This window comes from Lynx canadensis, chromosome F1 (genome assembly GCF_007474595.2).
Source record: "Lynx canadensis isolate LIC74 chromosome F1, mLynCan4.pri.v2, whole genome shotgun sequence".
Classification (NCBI taxonomy): Eukaryota; Metazoa; Chordata; class Mammalia; order Carnivora; family Felidae; genus Lynx; species Lynx canadensis.
In genome coordinates, this window is record NC_044319.2 from 11,880,786 (window position 1) to 11,900,859 (window position 20,074).

General features: G+C 38.0%; 2 protein-coding genes across 2 annotated transcripts in view; one reads left to right on the forward strand and one right to left on the reverse strand.

The window, feature by feature from the left end:
• BLZF1 (basic leucine zipper nuclear factor 1) overlaps positions 1-2,307 on the forward strand; it is a 33,127-nt gene extending 30,820 nt beyond the window's left edge. The window contains exon 8 of the transcript XR_003965971.1: positions 1,431-2,307. The gene's annotated coding sequence lies outside the window, so the exon portion shown is untranslated. The remainder of the gene's footprint in view (positions 1-1,430) is intronic.
• A 210-nt stretch (positions 2,308-2,517) lies between these two features.
• Positions 2,518-20,074, reverse strand: part of CCDC181 (coiled-coil domain containing 181) — a 28,109-nt gene continuing 10,552 nt past the window's right edge. Inside the window, 5 exon segments of the mRNA XM_032591873.1 lie at positions 2,518-2,674; positions 2,677-2,696; positions 4,770-4,921; positions 10,145-10,233; positions 10,236-10,287. Coding sequence (XP_032447764.1) covers positions 2,538-2,674; positions 2,677-2,696; positions 4,770-4,921; positions 10,145-10,233; positions 10,236-10,287 — 450 coding nt within the window. The 3' untranslated portion in view covers positions 2,518-2,537.

Here is a 20,074-nt window from a genome sequence, read left to right on the forward strand (position 1 = left end):
GTATCAAGGAAATAGAAAATTGGTTCTTTGAAAAGACCCACAAAATTGACAAACCTACAGCCAGACTAAGAAAAAAAGAAGATGCAAATAACTAAAATCAGAAATGAAAGTGCGGGAGTTATTACCAACCTCAAATAAGTAAAACAAACAAAAAGGAGTAATAGTACTTCAACATTTAAATAAACTAGAGGAAAGTGGACAAATCCCTAGAAACACACAAATTACCAAAACTGACACAAGAAGAAATAGAAAATGTGAACAGGCCTATAACAGATTAAATCGGTAAAAAAAAAAAAAAAAAAAAAAAAAAAAACTTTCCAACGCCATATGTTCTTATGAATATAGATGAAAAAGTTCCTCAACAAATTCCCAGCAGACTACAACAGCACAGTAAAGGGATTATATACCATGACCAAGTGGTATTTATCTCAGGAATGCAAGGGTAGTTCAACATAAGAAAATCAACCAAAGTAGTATATATCATACACACACACAATGTGTATATCATACATATAGGATATACACACATATATAAGAGGACAAAAGGGAAAAACTACATGATGATTTCACTTGATGCAGAAAGAGGTTTTGATAAAATCCAACACCCTTTTATGATAAAAGCACTCAGAAAAATAGGGACCAAAGAATAGGAATAAGTAGAATAGAGTGGTACGAACTTCAACTTTATAAGCATTTATGGAAAACCCCACAGCTAACATCATACTCAATAGTGAATGACTAAAACCTTTCCTTTTAAGATCAAGAACAAGACAAGGATGCCCACTTTTATCACCACTATTCTACACTATACTGGAAGTCTTAGCCAAAGTAATCAGTCACGAAAAAGAAAAGGAATCCAATTTGGAAAGGAAGAAGTAAAACTATCTCTATTCACAGGTGATATTATCCCATATGTAGAAAATTCCAAGAAATCTACCAAAACTCTAGTGCTGATAAATTCAGCAACATTTCACAGTGTATCAATGCAAAAATTCATTTGTTTGTTTTTGAATATACAACTCAAAAGCAAATTAAGAAGACAATTCCATTTGCAGTGGAATCCAAAAGAATAAAATATCTGTAAATAAATTCAACCAAGAAGGTGAAAGACTCGTACGATGAAAACTGCAGCAATGTTGCTGCACTAAATGAAAAGACATCTGTGCTATTCTGGGTTGGAAGGTAATTTTATTAAAATGACAGTACTACCCAAAACAATCTATAGGTTCACTGTGATCTCTATCAAAATTCCAACAGCCTTTTTTGTAAAACTGTTGTGGAATATTCAAATGTTAAGTTGCTTTGTATCATTAACGATAACTGTAAGCAACCCAAACTAGTTCTAACGGAATTTTAAATTATCTGGTGTATGCTGAAAGTGCCGTAAGAAGTTGAGACAGGATTCAGTGATTCTGTGTTTTCTCATTTAGGGTCGAGTGATTAAAGTACGAATACCCAGTTGACGAGAGCCGTGTCCTTTGAAGCTTTAACAGAACTACACTGATTCTCCAGTCTCCAATCACACTTGTATGGGTGCCTTTGGCCTCCACCCTTTAAATGCTCTTACGCGTATTGAGTACTGTTCCTCCACATGTCAGATTCCTGTATAGTCTTAAATATTTCACCATATCTACCAAGGTATGTAAACTTTATAACATGCCTCAGAGAAAAGATTTTGCAGTCATGCAGATCACAGCCTGTGAGCAAACTGCTCCCCTCTATACTTTAGTTTCCTCATCTGCAAAACAAGACCAGTAGGGTTGTTACAAGGATTAAAGCAAATGATTTACGTAAAGCATCTCCAACAATACCATGTACACCATAAACTCTAAATAAGAGCCAGCTAAGTTTGTAACATACCAAAATTGGATGCATAATTACTATCTTCATTTTGTAAAGAACATGAGGAAGTAAGCCCACCCTATTCCTCAGCTTTTGCCACAGCTATTCAAACTCAAAGTTGTCATAGGCAGGATTTTGTTTAAGGCCTTGAACCAGGCTTGTTTAAGAGGTCACTACAGCTTTATGAAATGTTCTATTGCCATCTTTTTTTAATAATAAGAGAGACCAAGAACAGAAATTTGTCCCTTTCTTATGTTCTTTCCAGCTAGAAATGCCAATAAATTACAAGTAAAGGAATTACAAGTAAAGGAATTCACAAGTAAAGGCTAGAAATGCCAATAATTTACAAGTAAAGGAATAAATTACAAGTAAAGGAACCTACTTTACTTTACAAGTAAAGTAGGTTATTTCATGTACCTACACTCTTTGTCCTTAAGTTTGCCAATAAATTACAAGTAAAGCGTTCATTCGTTGTCCAATTTGTTGCACGGACTACGGTATAACACAATACAGCAATGCGAGGGAAGAAATTTATTTTGTTTAGTGTTAAAAAAAAAGATAAATTCACTGTCAGTATCACCAAAAGATAAATAGCATTTCCATAATTTCGAGTATGACCAAAGCACACAGGCCATTAGAAATGATATACAAAATTCTGAGGGTAGCAGCTTCCAAATGAAGTATTTAAGATACTTTCAATTGTAATGATCAGTAAAACGAAAAGCTTTGGCTTCTGACATATGTAGGTGGCTCTGCAATTGTTTAGAATGCTTTGCTTCTAGTCGGAGCTGTCTAGTTCTTTCTCTGACAGCTTGTTGCTCTGCTAGTTTTCGATCCGTTTCCTTCGTAGCCATCTGTAGAAAAAGATATGATCAGAACTGGTGAGTATACACCTCTCTTTTGCTGTAAAGTTACTACTGCAGGCTATTCAAGGAAATTGAGTTCTTTACATTGAAATGCTATAGTCACAACAAAAATTATTAAAGTACTAACTGAAAATTTCAGACTTATCCCCTATGATCACACAAGGAAGCACAGTCACATTTGCAATCAAATACTTTAAGTTTCTCTTACAATGAAACTGCCAGCTAAAAAAACTGGGTTTTTAGTAATAAATATAATATTTCACATGTGATAAAGGTCCCTATTCTTTTTTTTAATATGATTTTCTAAGCAATCAAGTATTTGATAGATTCCAAATAACTTATTTTTTGCAACTAGCTGTATTCTAAAACATGGCTCAGTTAGGTTAAGAATACCAACATACAGAAATATTGCCTTACCACTTGCAGTGAGCACTGGGTGTTGTATGTAAATGATGAATCACTGAATTCTACTCCTGAAACCAATACTGCATCGAATGTTAACTAAAATTTAAGTTAAAAAAAAAAAAAGAAAGAAAAGAAAGAAAAGGCAGACAACAGACAGAAAGAAAGAAAAAGAAAGAAAAGAAGATAAGAACAAGAAGAAAGAAACAAGAAAGAAAAGAAGAAAGAAAGAAAAGAAAGAAAGAAAGAAGGTTACCTCGTTCTTGGTAGACATTAATGTGCTCTATGGTGAAGAAGAGTCCACATTTCTAACCAATCTGAATCTATAACCTTACTTAGGTTAAAATAACCCCCAATAACTGTATACACACATATGAAAGTATATATGTGGTATGTGTGTGTATACACACTTGTTTTCAGAAATAACCCTAAACAACGAAATAACTGTGTCAGAACTGAATAGACTTAAGCATCTAAGCCAAGGTTGTGTGGTCCTGAATTAGACACTACTTTGAGCAAATTAACTGTAGTCATTTAGGGGTCAATTGGGAAAAAAATAGGATTCTGGACTGGGTATTAGATGAGATCGTCAATAAAAATAAGCAGATTACAGAACAGTATAACCAGTATGATTCAATTTATATTTTGAAATTATAAATGTATGTATAGAGAAAAGATATGCACTAAGGTACTAACAGTGATCTCTGGGTGATGAAAATGTGACTTTTCTGCCTCCATTTCCACAATGTACATTTACTGCTTCTGTTATGATAATTATATGTTAAAAAAAAAAAAGGAAAGGAAGAAAGAAGCACAGAAACAAAGACAGAGACAGCAAAAAAGACAGGAAAGAAAGGAACTTCAAACAACTGGACTCATTCCCTCTCCCAAGGCCTGCTGGCAAAATTCTGAAACCAGGTCTGTTTCCTCACAATTAGTCAGGTAATACAAAGTATCCACCAGGTAACTGAAAAGATCAGGTTTGCCTTGAAAGTATGTGTCCAAAATCTCTTTTTCCATTTGGTTTGTACAGATCTTCCTCCTCAGCCTGTCTTTCTACATAAAAATATTTCTTGGGAAATGCAACTCTTTATTCAGTTTTTCTGAGGAGTGTATAAGAGAAGCTGTAAACAGTCTTTGGTCCATTTCTCTAAGAAGTGAACAAAATAAATAAAATAAATGGCAGGCTATCAAAGGTTATCAGACTGGTGAAATATAAAATAATTTTGGTATTGAAAATATCTTGAAGAGGGGCGCCTGGGTGGCTCAGTCAGTTAAGCGTCACACTCTTGGTATCAGCTCAGGTCATGATCTCACGATTCGTGAGATTGAGCCCCACATGGAGCTCTGTGCTGACAGCCCAGAAGCTACTAGGGATTCTGTCTCCCTCACTCTCTGCCCCTCCCCCATCTCCAAAAATAAATAAACATAAAAAAAATAGAAAATACCTTGAAGAAAGAAAGAATGGTATATAGATACAATGCATAGTATGGAGCTAAAGAATTTTCTCAGGTTTTAGAAGCGTGGACTTAAAACTGAATAGATATGTAATATAAGCAATAAAATATTTTGTGGTATTTTTTTTCCAAGCTTTCTTGACGATATAACTCTCTACAATGACTGTGAGAAAAGGGGAAGCATGCCCTGCCTGTGACTTACTGTTTAAAGGCCCTTTCGCGGCCTTCGGTCCCTTTAAGGAAGAATAAACATTCCTCCTGCTTTCGTAGTTCTTCTGTCTTTCTTTCTCTCAGCTGCTCTTCGTGCTTTTTTTTAAGCCATAATCGAAAAGCTTGTTGTGGATCTCTGTTTTCCTGCTGATTACAAAAACAAGCTTTATTTAATTTTCAATACACCAAAACAGCTTTTTGAGGCCCTGACTATAGGACCCTACAAGAATGTGTTCCACTCATCAATTTTTCTTAATAATGCCAACCTCACTACCTGCACTCCTAGCATCCAAACAAAATATATCGCCTTTGACTCGCACCACTGATTGCCCAGTCAGAAAACCCAACACTGTATTCATTGCCATCCAGCGCCTTTCAAAAGTCTTATTGAGGTAAGCAATAAATGAAGAAGGTTTAAATGCAGTGATTGCAAACTTTTCAATGATGAGAGCCTTTTGACAAGTAAGTAATTTTTCACAATGGCACAAAAAATAAAACAGGGTGAAGAAAGATTGGGATAGGCAATATGAGTGGAGTTGAGGTCTTTGCAGCAATTCCTAAAGGAGCTCCCTGGAATGCAGTTGGAAAAACTAATGATCTGACACTTCTGTTATTCATCCTTTCTTTTAAATTCTTTGTTTTTAACTTTTAAGAGCATCTAACTACCAAGCTCATCTCCAAACTGTAACTACTCTTATGGAGGGCGGCCATAAGGATTTGCAACCATAAGAATTTTCTCATCAGGATAACAGCCGTGATGATTTTGTCATAAGTAAAAGCCAGTGGGAGTAGCTTATTGTATATACAGTTCCTCAAACTTCATGATGGATCCTATCTTCAGGGAATTTTCACAGTTGAAAGAGCTCTTCTGTGAGAGAATAAAGAAAGCAAAGGGACAGATGTGGCGTGAGGGGAAAGCACGTCTCATCCTATGGATGCCTGGCTAAAACGCAAAGGACCTTTCCTTTATGTATTCATTTAATACTTTCCCCGAACATGAGCTCTATGATACAGAGCATACACTTCTTTCATTCTTGCATTTTCCTTTATCTTTCACTCCCATTGCCAAGTAGGTTCCATTTTAATTTATATAATTTATGTAACCTAGGATCTTTGATTTTGCAATGCTGAAGTTTGTGAAGAGGACCCATGGACCTAAGGATCATTGCTGAACACCTAGAAGCCTGGGAAGGGCTGGAGATGACTAAAAAGGGTTCATGCTGGAATTCGAGATCAAGAGAGTCAAGGATTCAGAGGTGACCAGGATTTACTGGTATCTCTGTTCATTTATTCATTCAGCACTTACAGCTGTCTACCACATACAGTATATACAGGCACACTGGTACGGGGCTGCATCGGTGAAAAAAACGAGGTTCCCCCTCTTCCGTATTCTGTGATTGTACGACACGGTGGTCCTCGTCACACGCAGCTACTTAAAATTTAAAATTCAGTACTTCACTCACATTAGCTACATTTCAAGCGCTTAATAGCCATGTTGTGGCTAGTGGCTACTTTACTGGACGGCACAAACAGCATTCCCATCATCACAGAAAGTTGTACCAGGCAGTGTTACTCTAGATGAGGAGATGAAAACAGATGATCGATCGATTGATAGGTCAGATTCAAAAGAGAAGTATGGTGAGGAGAGAGAGAAATATGGGGGAGGTGAGGAGAAAGATGGTATGTAGACAGAAAGAGGGGGGGTAAGTTATTGGCTGTCTGGAGGAAGGGTATTTCAAGCAGTGGTAACAGGAAGAGCGAACGATCTGAGAAGAGACTGTGTTTGGTATGCTCAATAAACAGCAAAGAAGTGAAAGTGAAGCTATGGCAAAGTGGCTGGAAAGAGGTAGGAGACCAAAGTGAAAGAAGGCTATGGTAGGCGACGGCAGGAACACTAGGCAGGTTTTATTTTGAGACGAGAAGCCACTGGAGGTTTCTAAGCATAACGGACACAATCTATTCTGGGGATTCTCTCTCCCTCTCTCTGCCCCTCCCCACTCATGCTTGCTCTCCCTCTCTTTCTCTCTCCAAATAAATAATTAATTAAATAAATAAATAAATAAATAAATAAATAATAATATTTTTCTTTAAAAAGAAGCTCTGAATTGTATTCTTTAAAAACATGAACTATGGCTGAACGTAATTTATTTCAAAAATGTTCATGTTAAAAGGCATCATGGTTATGTATTTCCCGTCGGAGTTTTTTTTTCTTGATTTGAAGTCTGTCTCAAAGATTAACTTTAATGAGAAACCATATCATAAATGAATCGTATTCTCAAGAACTTTTGTGAATTTTGTCACTTTGAATTTGGACGCTTAACTGACTGAGCCACCCAGGCACCCCCAGTTCGAAGTTTCTATTTTCCCAAGTAGGACACAATAGAACACTGAAGCGTATGTTTATTTTTATAAATACCCTATAAAAATATTATGTTGGGCTGAGTGCATGAAGCCTGAGGGTCCACCATCCCCTGGGAAACTGCAGGCGGTGCACTCACAGCTGTGTTTTTCTTGGTCACTGAAACGTACGCTCCTCTTGTCCGCAATACTTTTCAACATTACAGCAACGTGCTGTGCCTCTCCCCTCCCAAGCCTGAATTCCCCGCTTCCCTCAAAAACTTCCCTAGTTTCTCCCTTGTAATTCCCATTCAAAGATATAAAAACTCCTAAACATGTCCATTCTCACAAGATACCGAAAGGGCTCTGGACTTAAACCTAGACTCTGCATTTCCTGCCGAACTTCAAGTACTTCACAGGTCAGGTGCAGAAGTTAGGACACACTCCTTCATACTCTTCAGAGCTCTATGCCTCTACTCTTCTAAGTAAAGCCACACTCATCTGACATTTACACCATTTGGCTCCCTTAATTTCACGACCTCTGGTCATTCAACATCCAGCCTCACAGAGTTTTCATTTTCTCATCTTCTAGGCCTTTCTCCAGGGCCCTTGACACCCAGTCCTACAGCCACAGCCACATCCCCACAAACTGGGGATGGAGGGCGGCCATTAGTCTTTGAAATCACTGATCTTCTCATTCTCCACGCTAGCCATAAAATATATCCTCTCAGTCACGTTTCAACAGCTTCACTGGATGTTTCATAGGGACCTCAAACTCAACAAGTGAAAAAATGAAATAGCCGTTTCCTCCACCAGTGTGTTACTCTCTACTGCTCCAGTGAGTGGCCCATCATCCACCGAGCTCCTCAGAAGAGAAAACTGGTATATTCTCTTTGCACCTCATTCTCCCTCACACACATATCTAATTCATTACAAAATTCCTCCAGTCAGTATTTCAGAACATCTTAAATGACTCATATCTCTCTCCCTCTCTTTCTCCCCCTCCCTCTCTCCCCCTCTCCTGTTACAATTCTAGCCCAAGTCACTATCCTTTCTCCCTCATCTACAAATACATCTGCTTTTCAATTGCTCTCCCCACATCTGCTCTTGCCCCCTTCATTCAGGTATAATAATTCAGTCAAGACTATAAACAGAAAATTCACAGAATATACACACGGTCATATGTACCTCATGAAGAAAAATTAAGAAGATAAACCACATAAAGTGTTAGTCAGGGTGTGGTAAATATTCGCTCTTACACACTGTTGGAGGGACTATCAATTGATACAACCTTTCGGGAGGTTAATTTTTGCACATTTAACTAAAAATTTCACTCTGGACACCCAGTGAGTCATAGATTCCACTCTTCAGAAACTCTCCTACAGAACGAACATGTTCACTACAGCATTGTTAGTGAATAGAACGATATCGGAGCCGAGCTGAATACCCACAATGAGGATTTAATAAATTATCTCTGAACAGAATACTATGCAGCTACTTGAAAGAAATATCTAAATGTAATGACCTAGAAATAGTCTCTGAAGACTTAAATGGAAAAAAAGCAAAGTGTATCATAAAATTTTGATTTGTGAGACTGTAAATATAACTAAGACTTGGAAGACTTGCACACATTCTAAAAGTGCGTATCACTAGGAGATGAGTCAGGGGAGGGCACAGGACTGAATTTTCAATTTTTATTTCTATGCTTTTTAGAAAAATTGGTAGGGGTAGGGACGGTTTTTTGCTTTGTCTTTGGTTTCCTGTAATGTTTCAAATTTTTTAAAAACTAAATAATTTGGTGTCTTGTTAGCTTTCATGTAAGATTTAGATGTATCTATTCTTTAAAAAAAATTTTTTTTTTTGAGTATAGGTGACACACGATAATGTCACATTACTTTTCGGGTGGGTAACATAGTGACTCACCCTCTCTTAGGCTCACCACAAGCGTAGCCACCATCTGTTACCACACAACACTATTACAATATCCTGTACTGGATTCCTCATGCCGACCCTTTTCTTGCCATGACTTATTCATTCCGTAACAGGAAGCCTGTACTTCCCATTCCCCTTCACCCATTTTGCCCATCCCCCTACCCTCACCTCCCAGCGCTGGCAACCACCATTTTGTTCTCTGTATTTGTAGGTCTGACTCTTTTTGTTCGCTCATTTGTTTTGTTTTTCAGATTCTACATTATGTGTGAAAGCAAACGGTATTCGTCTTTCCTCCATCTGTCTATATGTCTATTGTTTTTTTTTTTAATTTTTAATGTTTTATTTATTTTTAAGAGACAGAGAGACAGAGCATGAGTGGGGATGGGCAGAGAGAGAGAGGGAGACACAGAATCTGAAGCAAGTTCCAGGCTATGAGCTGTCAGCACAGGGCCCGACACAGGGCTCGAACTCACGAACTGTAGGATCATGACCTGAACCAAAGTCGGACGCTCAACTGATTGAGCCACCCGGGCGTCCCTATTGTTTTTTATATGTTTATTTATTTATTTTGAGAGACAGCACAAGCATGGGAAGGGCAAAGAGAGAGGCAGAGAGAGAGAACACGGGGCTCCATCCCATGAACCGTGAGATCATACCCGAGCTCAAATCAAGAATCCGGTGCTTAACCGACTGAGCCACCCAGACACGCCATATGTCTGTCTTAAGTAGACCCATTCTGTAGAGTTTGTGTGTGTGTGTGTGTGTGTGTGTGTGTGTGTGCATGTGCGTGTGTGTATGCACGTGTATGCTATCTTTGTCCTATTTGAATAGCAAAGTTATAATATCCTGAAAAACATATTGGTAGTTTTCCATTTCCTATGCTATAAAAGTCTGAATAAAATAGGACTCATTGATTTTCACAGGCTTCTTAGAATTTAATTGTAAAGTCATCTGTATGTTGCATCTTTTTGCAAGGGTTGCTCTTGGACCACTTTTCCTACTTTTTCCATAGTTTCTTATTCTGATATTCTCATTTCTTCCTGTAATTCAGCTTTCATATCTGTATCAACTTACATTTCATAGAGAAGATTTACTTACTCTGCTATTCATGTCTTCGATTTGCTTTGCTCGCTGAATTCTCCTCATTTCTATGACCTGCTCTCTTTTCTTTTGCAACCATGCTTTAATACCATGTCATTCTCTTTTTCTTTTCTTTTTTCTTCTATTTTTCGTTGTTCTTCCTGGTGGAAAGAGTGATCAAAAGACATTCATGAAAAACTAATAAAATTGTATATGAGTTATCAGAGTAGGGAGATATATTTTGAGATCTGAAATTAGCATTCTCTGCTAAACTTTCCATTGGAAAATTGGGCTTCTCCATAAAACAAACAAAAAAAAAATAGGGGACTCTAATTTGCTTAGGAATAAAATTAAGGTTTATCAGATAAATGAAATTGGAGAGATAAATTCTACAATTACATAGATGTACAATATATGTATGCATGCTGTTCAGAAATTCCTTGAATCTCTCCTTCATTTCCTGGTTTACTTTGGAATTAAACCCCTCAAATTGTAGCTTTGCCAAAGAAAAAAAAAAGGCCACCACACTCTAGAAGCACTATATGGTGTCTACAGGAGCATCATAAATGTTTGAAACATTTTTACATTATTGTTAAATTTGTTAATTGTGATAAATGACATTGTGGTCATGAAAGAGAAGGCTAACATCGTCATTTAGAAATATATATTAAATGTACAAGTGAGCAATAATGCTCTACCTAGGACTTGCTTTAAACATACATCAGCCAAGAAACAAAGGAGATGAAGCAAATATGCCAAAATCTCAATGACTTTCAAATCTGGGTGATGGGGACACAGAGATTAACCGTTACCTTCATATGTGTTTGAAATTTTTTTTTTAATTTTTTTTTTAATGTTTATTTATTTTTGAGACAGAGAGAGACAGAGCATGAACGGGGGAGGGGCAGAGAGAGAGGGAGACACAGAATCGGAAGCAGGCTCCAGGCTCCGAGCCATCAACCCAGAGCCCGACGCGGGACTCGAACTCATGGACCGCAAGATCGTGACCCGGGCTGAAGTCGGACGCTTAACCGACTGAGCCACCCAGGCGCCCCGTGTGTTTGAAATTTTTTATTACACTGTTTAAAAATATTTTTCAACTAATATATATTCACAAAGTAACATTTTTTGTTATCAGAACAATATTTAGACAGTTAATACAGGAACAAAATGAATTTTTTATATGAATTATTCAATGAATGTTATAAAAGGAAGTTTCTTAAACTTGAGGAGGGGTACTTAAACCAGTTGTGTAGAGCTATAAAATAGTCACTAGGAGCAAAGAGGAGCATGTCAGGAACATATCATAGTGAAAATTGTACTGAGCTAAAGTTAGGAGATCTGAGTAGCAAGCAGGCTGCGATCATACTATGTCGATTTGGTCAAACCACTTAACTCTGTATTCTCCTCTACAAGATGGAGTGAAATTAATGAGCTCTCAAGTCTCTCCCAATACTAAATTTTATCACTTAATGAACTGAATTATATAATCTATGCTTTAATTTTCTTCAAATGGTGGAATTCAGAGTTCTTTCTTTACATTTTAACAATATAGCAAGTCTTTCTAATTCCTTTTGATTGAACAAATGTAAGAAGGAAAGAAAATATCCTATCCAATAGACAGCACAGAATGCCTTTTAAAATACCGATATACTGGAAAGGTGTGTATAATTTTGTGACAGAATCCTGGTGATACTCGCCTTTTAAAAATACGTACATAGGGTGGGCTCTGTCAGTTGAGCATCCGACTTTGGCTTCAGGTCATGATCTCACGGTTCATGAGTTCAAGCCCCACATTGGGCTCTGTGTTGACAGCTTAGAGCCTGGAGCCTGCTTCAGATTCTGTGTCTCCCTCTCTCTCTGCCCCTAACATTCCCTCCCCACACCCCTCCCCTGCATTCTGTGTCTCTTTCTCTCAAACATTAAAAAAAATTTAATAACATATTTTGCATATATGTGAATAAAGACTGAAGATTTCTATTTGAAATACCTATATACTATTTTCTAAGCTCTAAAAAATGCTTATATAAAAGGTGAATTTATCACAGATTAAAATTTACATTTATTTGTAAGTTTCTTTTTACAAGAAGGACCTTGGGTAATGTAAAAGGTGAAATAAAATGGATTCACCTTATGTCAAGGAATTTTAAAATGGAGTCAGGGGCCATTAGGATGTGGGCCTTATGCAAGTCCTCACTGGGTATAATCATAAACTTTTGAATTGGGCCAAACTACCAATATAACAAGGATTCTACCAGTACCCGCAACCTGCTACAGTAACAGACTTTTTCTCAGCAATAGCCTTAGCCACCAATTATGTGTAGCCAAGATTAGTTTTCTGCTGTCAACGCCAAACAAATTCTTTGTAAATAACGTAAAGAAGCATTCTTTTTTTGCCTCTAAAACGCTTGACTTTTGTGCCCTAGTGGACATAATTTGGGTTGCTACCCAAATCTCTACTCCCCAATTGCAATTCTGAGACCTGAAATAATAAGTGCTTTTGTTTTGTTTCAGTTCTGTCTCTTTCTCAGTTGATGATGTCTTGCATCAATACAAACAGTATGGTAAGATGATTATCTTTCTGGAGGAACTTTTAGATATTACACAGAAGATATCAGCCGAAGTACAGATAATGCAGTTGCCAAAGAAAACAATGAAATGATGCACTTAGAATAGATACAGTAGAGCAGCTCAACTCAGCAAATATTTTGTTGGGTATAAACAAGGAAAGCCTTCCCCTGAAACCAACTAAAAAATATGAAAAAGCCTTAGCATTTCCATACAGTCTTGAGCAAGCATATAAGTAATAAAGACCATGCCTTGAGCAAGTGCATAAACCAAGGGAAATTTAGTTCTGAGGATCCTGACATGAGAAAAGTGCATCTCAGCACCAAGAAAAGAGGATCAAAATAAAAACAAAACTATTTCTGAGTCACACCAGTTCAAGATTACTCAGTCCAGTAGTGAAAAGACACTGAAATTCTATAAAACCTCTCATATAACATTTGTAGAAATATACAAATGCACTTACACATTTGTGTGTACAGCAAACATTATTATAGTTCATTCTCAAATGTTATTTTGTATTGTCATCAAGTTTGGCGTTAGCAGATCCTTTTAAGTACTGCTATAAACCAAGCAAACTAAGTCTGCGAGTTACAGTTCAGATATTAGTGGCCAAGCAAGCTAAACTTTATTTAGTATGCATTTTTTCAGATTCTGCCTGAGCATTCTATAGGTTATAAAACCCTTACTAACTTTGTTTGTCACCTTTTTCTGCTAATATGGGCTCCTTATGAAACACCAGAAATTCCTTGATCATTTCCTACATAATTCCTACCATTCTCAATAGACACCAAGAAAATAGATTTTGATGCCTATTTTGCTCTAAACAAGTTGAATGATTTTGGTAATGTAATTAAACTGCTAGACTATAGATTTCTTATCCGTAAAAGGCTCTTTAGGGATTCTTCTAATTGTAAAATTCTATTTTACCTGTGATCCTGCTGAAGTTTGGCCTTTACAGTCAGGTATTTTCTGGTTCGGCTTAATATCATCAGGTATCCAGTAAACAGAGAACTGGGGCACTGATTTAAGTCATTTAGAGAAATTCACCAGTTTTACTACCTGGAGTTTTCATTATAAAACACAGTTTTATTCAAGAGCTATGAAAAAAGATCCCAAATGAAGTAAGCATTGCTAAGAGAGTCACTCAGAATGGAGTGGAAAGGGCTTGAGGAAGTAGGACCAATGCAGGTCTCTCCCTGCAGTCTCAGTTCTCAGAACAATGGGAACTTCTGACTCTTGCCAATTGACAACCAGAACTCCTCCTTCTACTTTGGACTGAAATAGAGAATATGTAACACCTGTGAGCTAAATAGTCATGTGTATATAGACAGTTTAAACTCTGCCCCCACCAATCATAATTCTTTTCAAAACAAGTTACAGACCTGTGGGTTTTGTCATTATAAGCCTGCACTCCCCACTCCTAATTCAAAGCACTGTCAATTTGGTGACCTGTGTTTCCCGGATTGCAATCCCCAAAAACTCCAAATAAACGCTCGGTTGCTCACAGCCTCTTCTTCATCAACATTACTGGGCATAGTGGTAGGATCTCAAGTACCCGACCTCTGTCTCCAGTGTTGCCGTGGATTTGAGTCAGGTTACCAAGAGTCCATTGCACTCCTACATATCCTTGGTGGCTTCAAGTCACAGTGAAAATCCTCTTGGTCCGAACCTCCCATCTTGGTCAAGGTTCAGGCCTTTAATGGATGTCCTCTGTTGCTTGCTTTGTCCTCACTCATTTTTGAGGGGAGGATTCCATCTTCACTCATTCTGAATGGAATATTTGGGTTTCAGGTTCTTGGTAAGTACTCATTATGGGAAATAATTTTTTTTTAATTTTTTTTAATGTTTATTATTTTTGAGAGAGAGAGAGACAGAGACCAAGCAGGGAAGGGGCAGAAAGAGAGGGAGGCACAGAATCCGAAGCAGGCTTCAGGCTCTGAGCTGTCAGCACAGAGCCCGACGCGGGGCTCGAACTCACAGACCGCGAGATCACGACCTAAGCCGTAGTCGGCCTACCCAACTGAGGTGAGCCACCCAGGCGCTCTGGAAATAATTTTTCTAAGGAGCTTCTAATATTCAGCCCCTTATTGTAACTCCTGCAGTATTTATGTTAAGGAATATGGTCTTTCTTGCTGTGAATTTTTGCCCCATTGGATCAAATTACCCAAGATGATTTAAAACTTCATTGGTCAAAATGGAACTTTTGATGTCCTACAGCTAGTTTACTTGCCGTGCACAATTGGAAAAGGCTTTTTACAACCAAATGGGATGCCTATTTCAGTGGTACCTGGGGGGTTCAAACATAGTCAGGATTTTAAAAATCTCGTCTTTACAAAATGCCACTTCTAAACTAACTGAAGCAAACAGACAACTTTTAAAAGACCCGTCCTCTCTGTCTCAGGCACCGTCTCGTTCCCTTCCTCCTGCTTTGCCTCTGGGCGTGCAACAGCCCTCTTGCACCAAGGACCTGCCTCTGGGGCCATCTTCCTCCTTCCCCCTGTACCATCTGTGTACCCTCCTCCACTTCCTCATTCCAATTTTCTTGCCAGAATTCCGGGGACAGCTCTATAAGGATCTTCACAGCACACAAATAAAATCCTTAGTAAAAGACTTTGGTCATCTGAGCGGTTAACTCAGATTAACTTAGCAGGTAACTTGGGTTAACTAAACTTACGTTAGGTTAGTTAGTTAACCTAACGTAAGTTAGTTCATCTGCCAGAACACAATTCGGATCCGCTATTCTTTTGAGAAGAGCTTGAATCATGCCTGAATCACGGTATAAATTTTAAAATGAAACCATAAGGTTTCTGTCTATAGCTACCTATATGTACATTATGTCTAATATGTATGTGACCGTTGATGTGACATTTTCTAGCTTGATGGCACTGTCAAAGTTAATTTATGAAAAAAGGTCCATTAATTGGATAAAAACAATGAAGTGCTTCCATAATTCAGTAGTCAAAAATTCCCCGAAATACAAAACCACTAACCAAATCTTCTCAAGTTCACATGATCTGAGACAATCCTGAAAATAAATGCTAGTTTAATGGAGAACAAACTGCTGGTTACCAGAGGGGAGGTGAGTGGAGAACTGGGTGATACAGGTGATGGAGACTGAGGAGTAGACTTGTGATGAGCCCGGAAGTTTTATGGAAGTGTTAAATCTCTACCACTGTATACCTGAAACTAATATTACACTGTATGCTAACTAACGGAATTGAATAAAACTTTAAGTAAGAAAATAAAAGCAAAAAATGCAAGTTTATGTTTGCTGGTTTTAGTAAAAACAGGAATGTTTTCAGGGTTATCAGCATCACGATGAGGCAATGGAGATACACAACTTGTTCTACCTGGGTTTACTAGTCATAAAAGCTCATGCTATTTCTGTTTCAAAATCTGTCAAGAAAAGAAATAGCTTAAGATGATGATTAGCTGTTTAGTGTTTTAATCCAAGTATAATTACTAAAAGCAAGCAATCTAAGTAAATTTAAAGGAGATCAAAATTTATGCTGAATTAAACTAGATAACAAATGTTCACTAACCACCTAAATCATTTCAAATATATAGCATAACATACTGAAATATTGATTGCTAAACCTAAATTTATTTAGTTTTGGCTTTAAAATTTTTTTTACAGAAAGACAAAAATATATAATATTTAGGTCTATTTAATAAACAAACCTATGCAAAAAAATTTAAATGACTAGGAGGGGATTATACTTCTAGAAACTATGGAATGATGAGGGGCGCCTCGGTGGCTCAGTTGGTTACGTGTCTGACTCTTGACTTCAGCTCAGGTCATGATCTCAGGGTTTGGGAGTTCAAGCTCCTTGTCGGGCCCCATGCTGGCAGTGTGGAGCCTGCTTGGGATTCTCTCTCTTTCTGTCCCTCCCTCGTTCTCTCTCTCTCTCTCTCTCTCTCTCTCAAAATAAATAAACTTAAAAAAGTGACATAAAAATGATGAAATGATGAAACATATTTATAAATGTGCCAGTCCACAATGGTTTCTTAGTTTTCACTAGGAATTAAGATTCTAAGGGTTAAAAATTCTATTTAGTATTTTTGAAAGTAAAGCTACTAAATTCAACAAGGATGTAAGAAAATGACTGTATATGGAAAGTAAGAGAGGAAAAGTAGAGTGTGTGTTTTTGGTTAAAAGAAGGTATGGGGAAGAAATGAATTTTGTTGAGGGAAATGAAAGTGATTTTGTCATAGAGCTGATTATTTCAGAAAGAGAAATAAAAGAGACAAACTAAAATAGACACAGAAAGTTGTAGAAGGTTCATAGGAAAGAAGTCTTGGAAAAGGAATTTCATGTGTAATCAAGCTGGCCAAGGTTGAAATTAATGTATTTAAACTTCAGTTTTGACATCCAAAGTACACTAGTGCAAAATTTTGGTTTTCTCTGTTGAAAGGACAAAATTTTCTCAGATTGTTGGCCTGCCCTTCATAAGAGATTGTACCCAAAGTTTCTTTACTTTTAATGTAATCTGCCTAGGAAACAGAGTCTATGTTTTGTCTTTATCACGTCTTTGATGACTTGGGAAAGCTGAGTCTTCTTCTCTGTTAAGACCAGCTAAGGCTGTTGTAGCTAACTATAATCTTCTGTATTTGTCCCTGATAATTTAGGTAAATGGATAATGAAGTATTGTTTTATAATTTTCTGTTATCCTATTGGGTCAAGTGTCCAAACATTTGATATTTTTTACAAACTCCCCCAAAATCAACTTCTAAATGAAGTCTTTTTGATCTGGAAAATTCCGTAGGACCTATTAGGTTTATTTGATATGTTAAATCACATGGGAAGCATTGTCAAATAAGAAATAATATTAAACTTTCTTTATGTAAATCTGTACAGTGTTCCAAATACTGTGTGAAATCCCTAGAAATCTGATTATTTCCTGATACAATGTTATCAGTCTTCATTTTAAAATGTATGACAGGGGCGCCTGGGTAGCTCAGTTGGTTAAGCGTCTCACAGTTTGTGAGTTCGAGCCCTGTGTCAGGTTCTGTGCTGACAGTTCAGAGCCTGGAGCCTGCTTCAGATTCTGTGTCTCCTTCTCTCTCTCTCTCTGCCCCTCCCCTGCTTGTGCTCTCTCTCTCAAAAATAAATAAACATTAAAAATTTTTTTAAATAAATAAAAAATAAAATGTATGTCATAGGGGCACCTGGGCGGCTAAGTCAATTAAGCATCTGACTCTTGATTTCGGCTCAGGTCATGATGTCATGGTTCTTGAGATTGAGCCCCGTGTCAGGCTTCACCTACCTGCTTATGATTCTCTCTCTCCCTCTCTCTCTGCCTCTCCCTCTCCCACCTCTCTCAACATAAATAAACTTTAAAAAATAAAAAATAAAATGTATGTCATAAAAATAAGCAACCCCCACTGCAAATGCCATTATAATGAGAATGATACTCATTATACTTAGCATCTGTCCTCCAGTAGATTAACCTTTTATGAAACCCTCTTGCTGTCTCCCCCAAATGTCAACATTTCAAACTATCATTCTCTAAATCCTGCCTTCTAAACCCTTACCTTCTGATGACAGAGACATCTCTTACCCTCTGGGCCCTTTGAATATGGCAGTTGAATTTTATCTAGCTGCCACCATCTCAAGGACACAAATATGTTCTAGTAATGGCTTGTATGTTTTCTCACTGTGCAAGAGCCTTTCCTAGTCATGGAACTATGGCCTCAGTTCCACGGTAAATATTATTGGAGAAAATAAGTCCAAACTGAGGCATACCCTCGGAACCTCACGGTGACTGAGGGAGCTATTTCACAAAACAAATCTCATAGGCCATTTGCCACATCTGGCCAATATTACAATATTTTCATTGCACATATCATCCCCAATACTCTGCCACTGTAGAACAAACAAATGGAATAATTAAGACCTCCCAACTGGCAAATCTTACTGAGTCTTTCAGTCTGCTTTGGTCTAAAGCCCTCCCCTTCAACTTATTTAACCTCAGATCCACTCTATTTGGTAAACACTAATTGTCTCCCTTTGAAATCATTACCAGAACACCTATGAGAATGGCCTACTACTGAAAGGAAATCCACTAATCTATTGCAAAGATCTTATCAAGGTACCTGAAACTAATACCGAGCTCCTACAGCAATCTTTTCCCAGCACACTTCTGGGTGACAAACATCTTCAACATCATGATCTCCCACCTGGACATTTGCTTCCTGGAAATGTCACCTACACAAGGATGCCCTCCTACCTCACCGCGAAGGGCCACATCAAGCATTTGTTAACTAACCCCCAGGCTGCTAAACTTAAAGGCGTTGACCCATGGGTTCACAGTTCTTATTTAAAAAAAAAGGCGGGGGGGCATCCTCTCCTGACTGGACATCCCCACCCACAAGAGATCTCAAACTAAAAATATCCAGACCCACTCAAAATCAACAATCTGGGTGAGAAGCAGATAGCACCTGAGGTAGACAGACAGCTTTCCCAAGAGTCATGACCAGGCCTGTATATCTCACAAGAGACTCTTCCTAATGCCTCATGGCCATGAAATATTTGGAACAATCCTCGTAGCAGGCACTTTAGCACTAAAGTGCCTCCTATATTTGGCTCTTGCAGACATGCCAAGGCACAAATAACAAGTGTTCCCCAACAGACACTCGTAGCTGCAAGACCCCCCTCTTACAAAAGATTCTTTCAGCTAAGATGTGAAACACACAGCTACCCTCCTTCCGTCTGCTCAAATAAAACAGATCCCTGGTTTTCTCCTATCATGCCCTCTATACTGATAAATTGAGTCCATAACCAGTTCTAAGCAGAGATGCTTTGCACCCCTACAGGACACATTTTCGTCTGCACTTACAGGGGACAGTCTTGGACATCTGCTTGCCTAGACAGCTGGAGAATGGCAAAGCAATGCCACCTGGGATATCTAACTTCCCTTTCTTCTGTCCTTAAGTTAATTACTAAAGGATAACCATACAGGAACTAATCATAGAACTAAAAGGAGTCCCCCCACTAAAAAAAACTGAAAGAAGATAATTATCCAGATGACAACCCCTCCGAATAAAAAGATAACAGTTGGGGGCGTTCCCAAGGCTATGGTCTCCCAGGAGAGAAGAACTTCAGTAAAGGGGCCCAATTTGGGAGGATCTTCAGTTGCTGGCTTGGAATGAGTACATGATTGGAAATCTTTCTTGAACCATCAGCAGAATTGCCAGGTTCACTGCCTGAGCTATTAGAGCCTGGGCAAGTCTTTGGATACTCTATCTCATGTTGTCCTCAATAATAGCATAGCATTAGGTTATTTACTTGGGACCCACGGTAGAGTCTGCCATCACTAACACTTCTTGCTGTACATGGGTACTTCCCGTCGCTTGGAATTCGAAACTGCTAAGATTTTT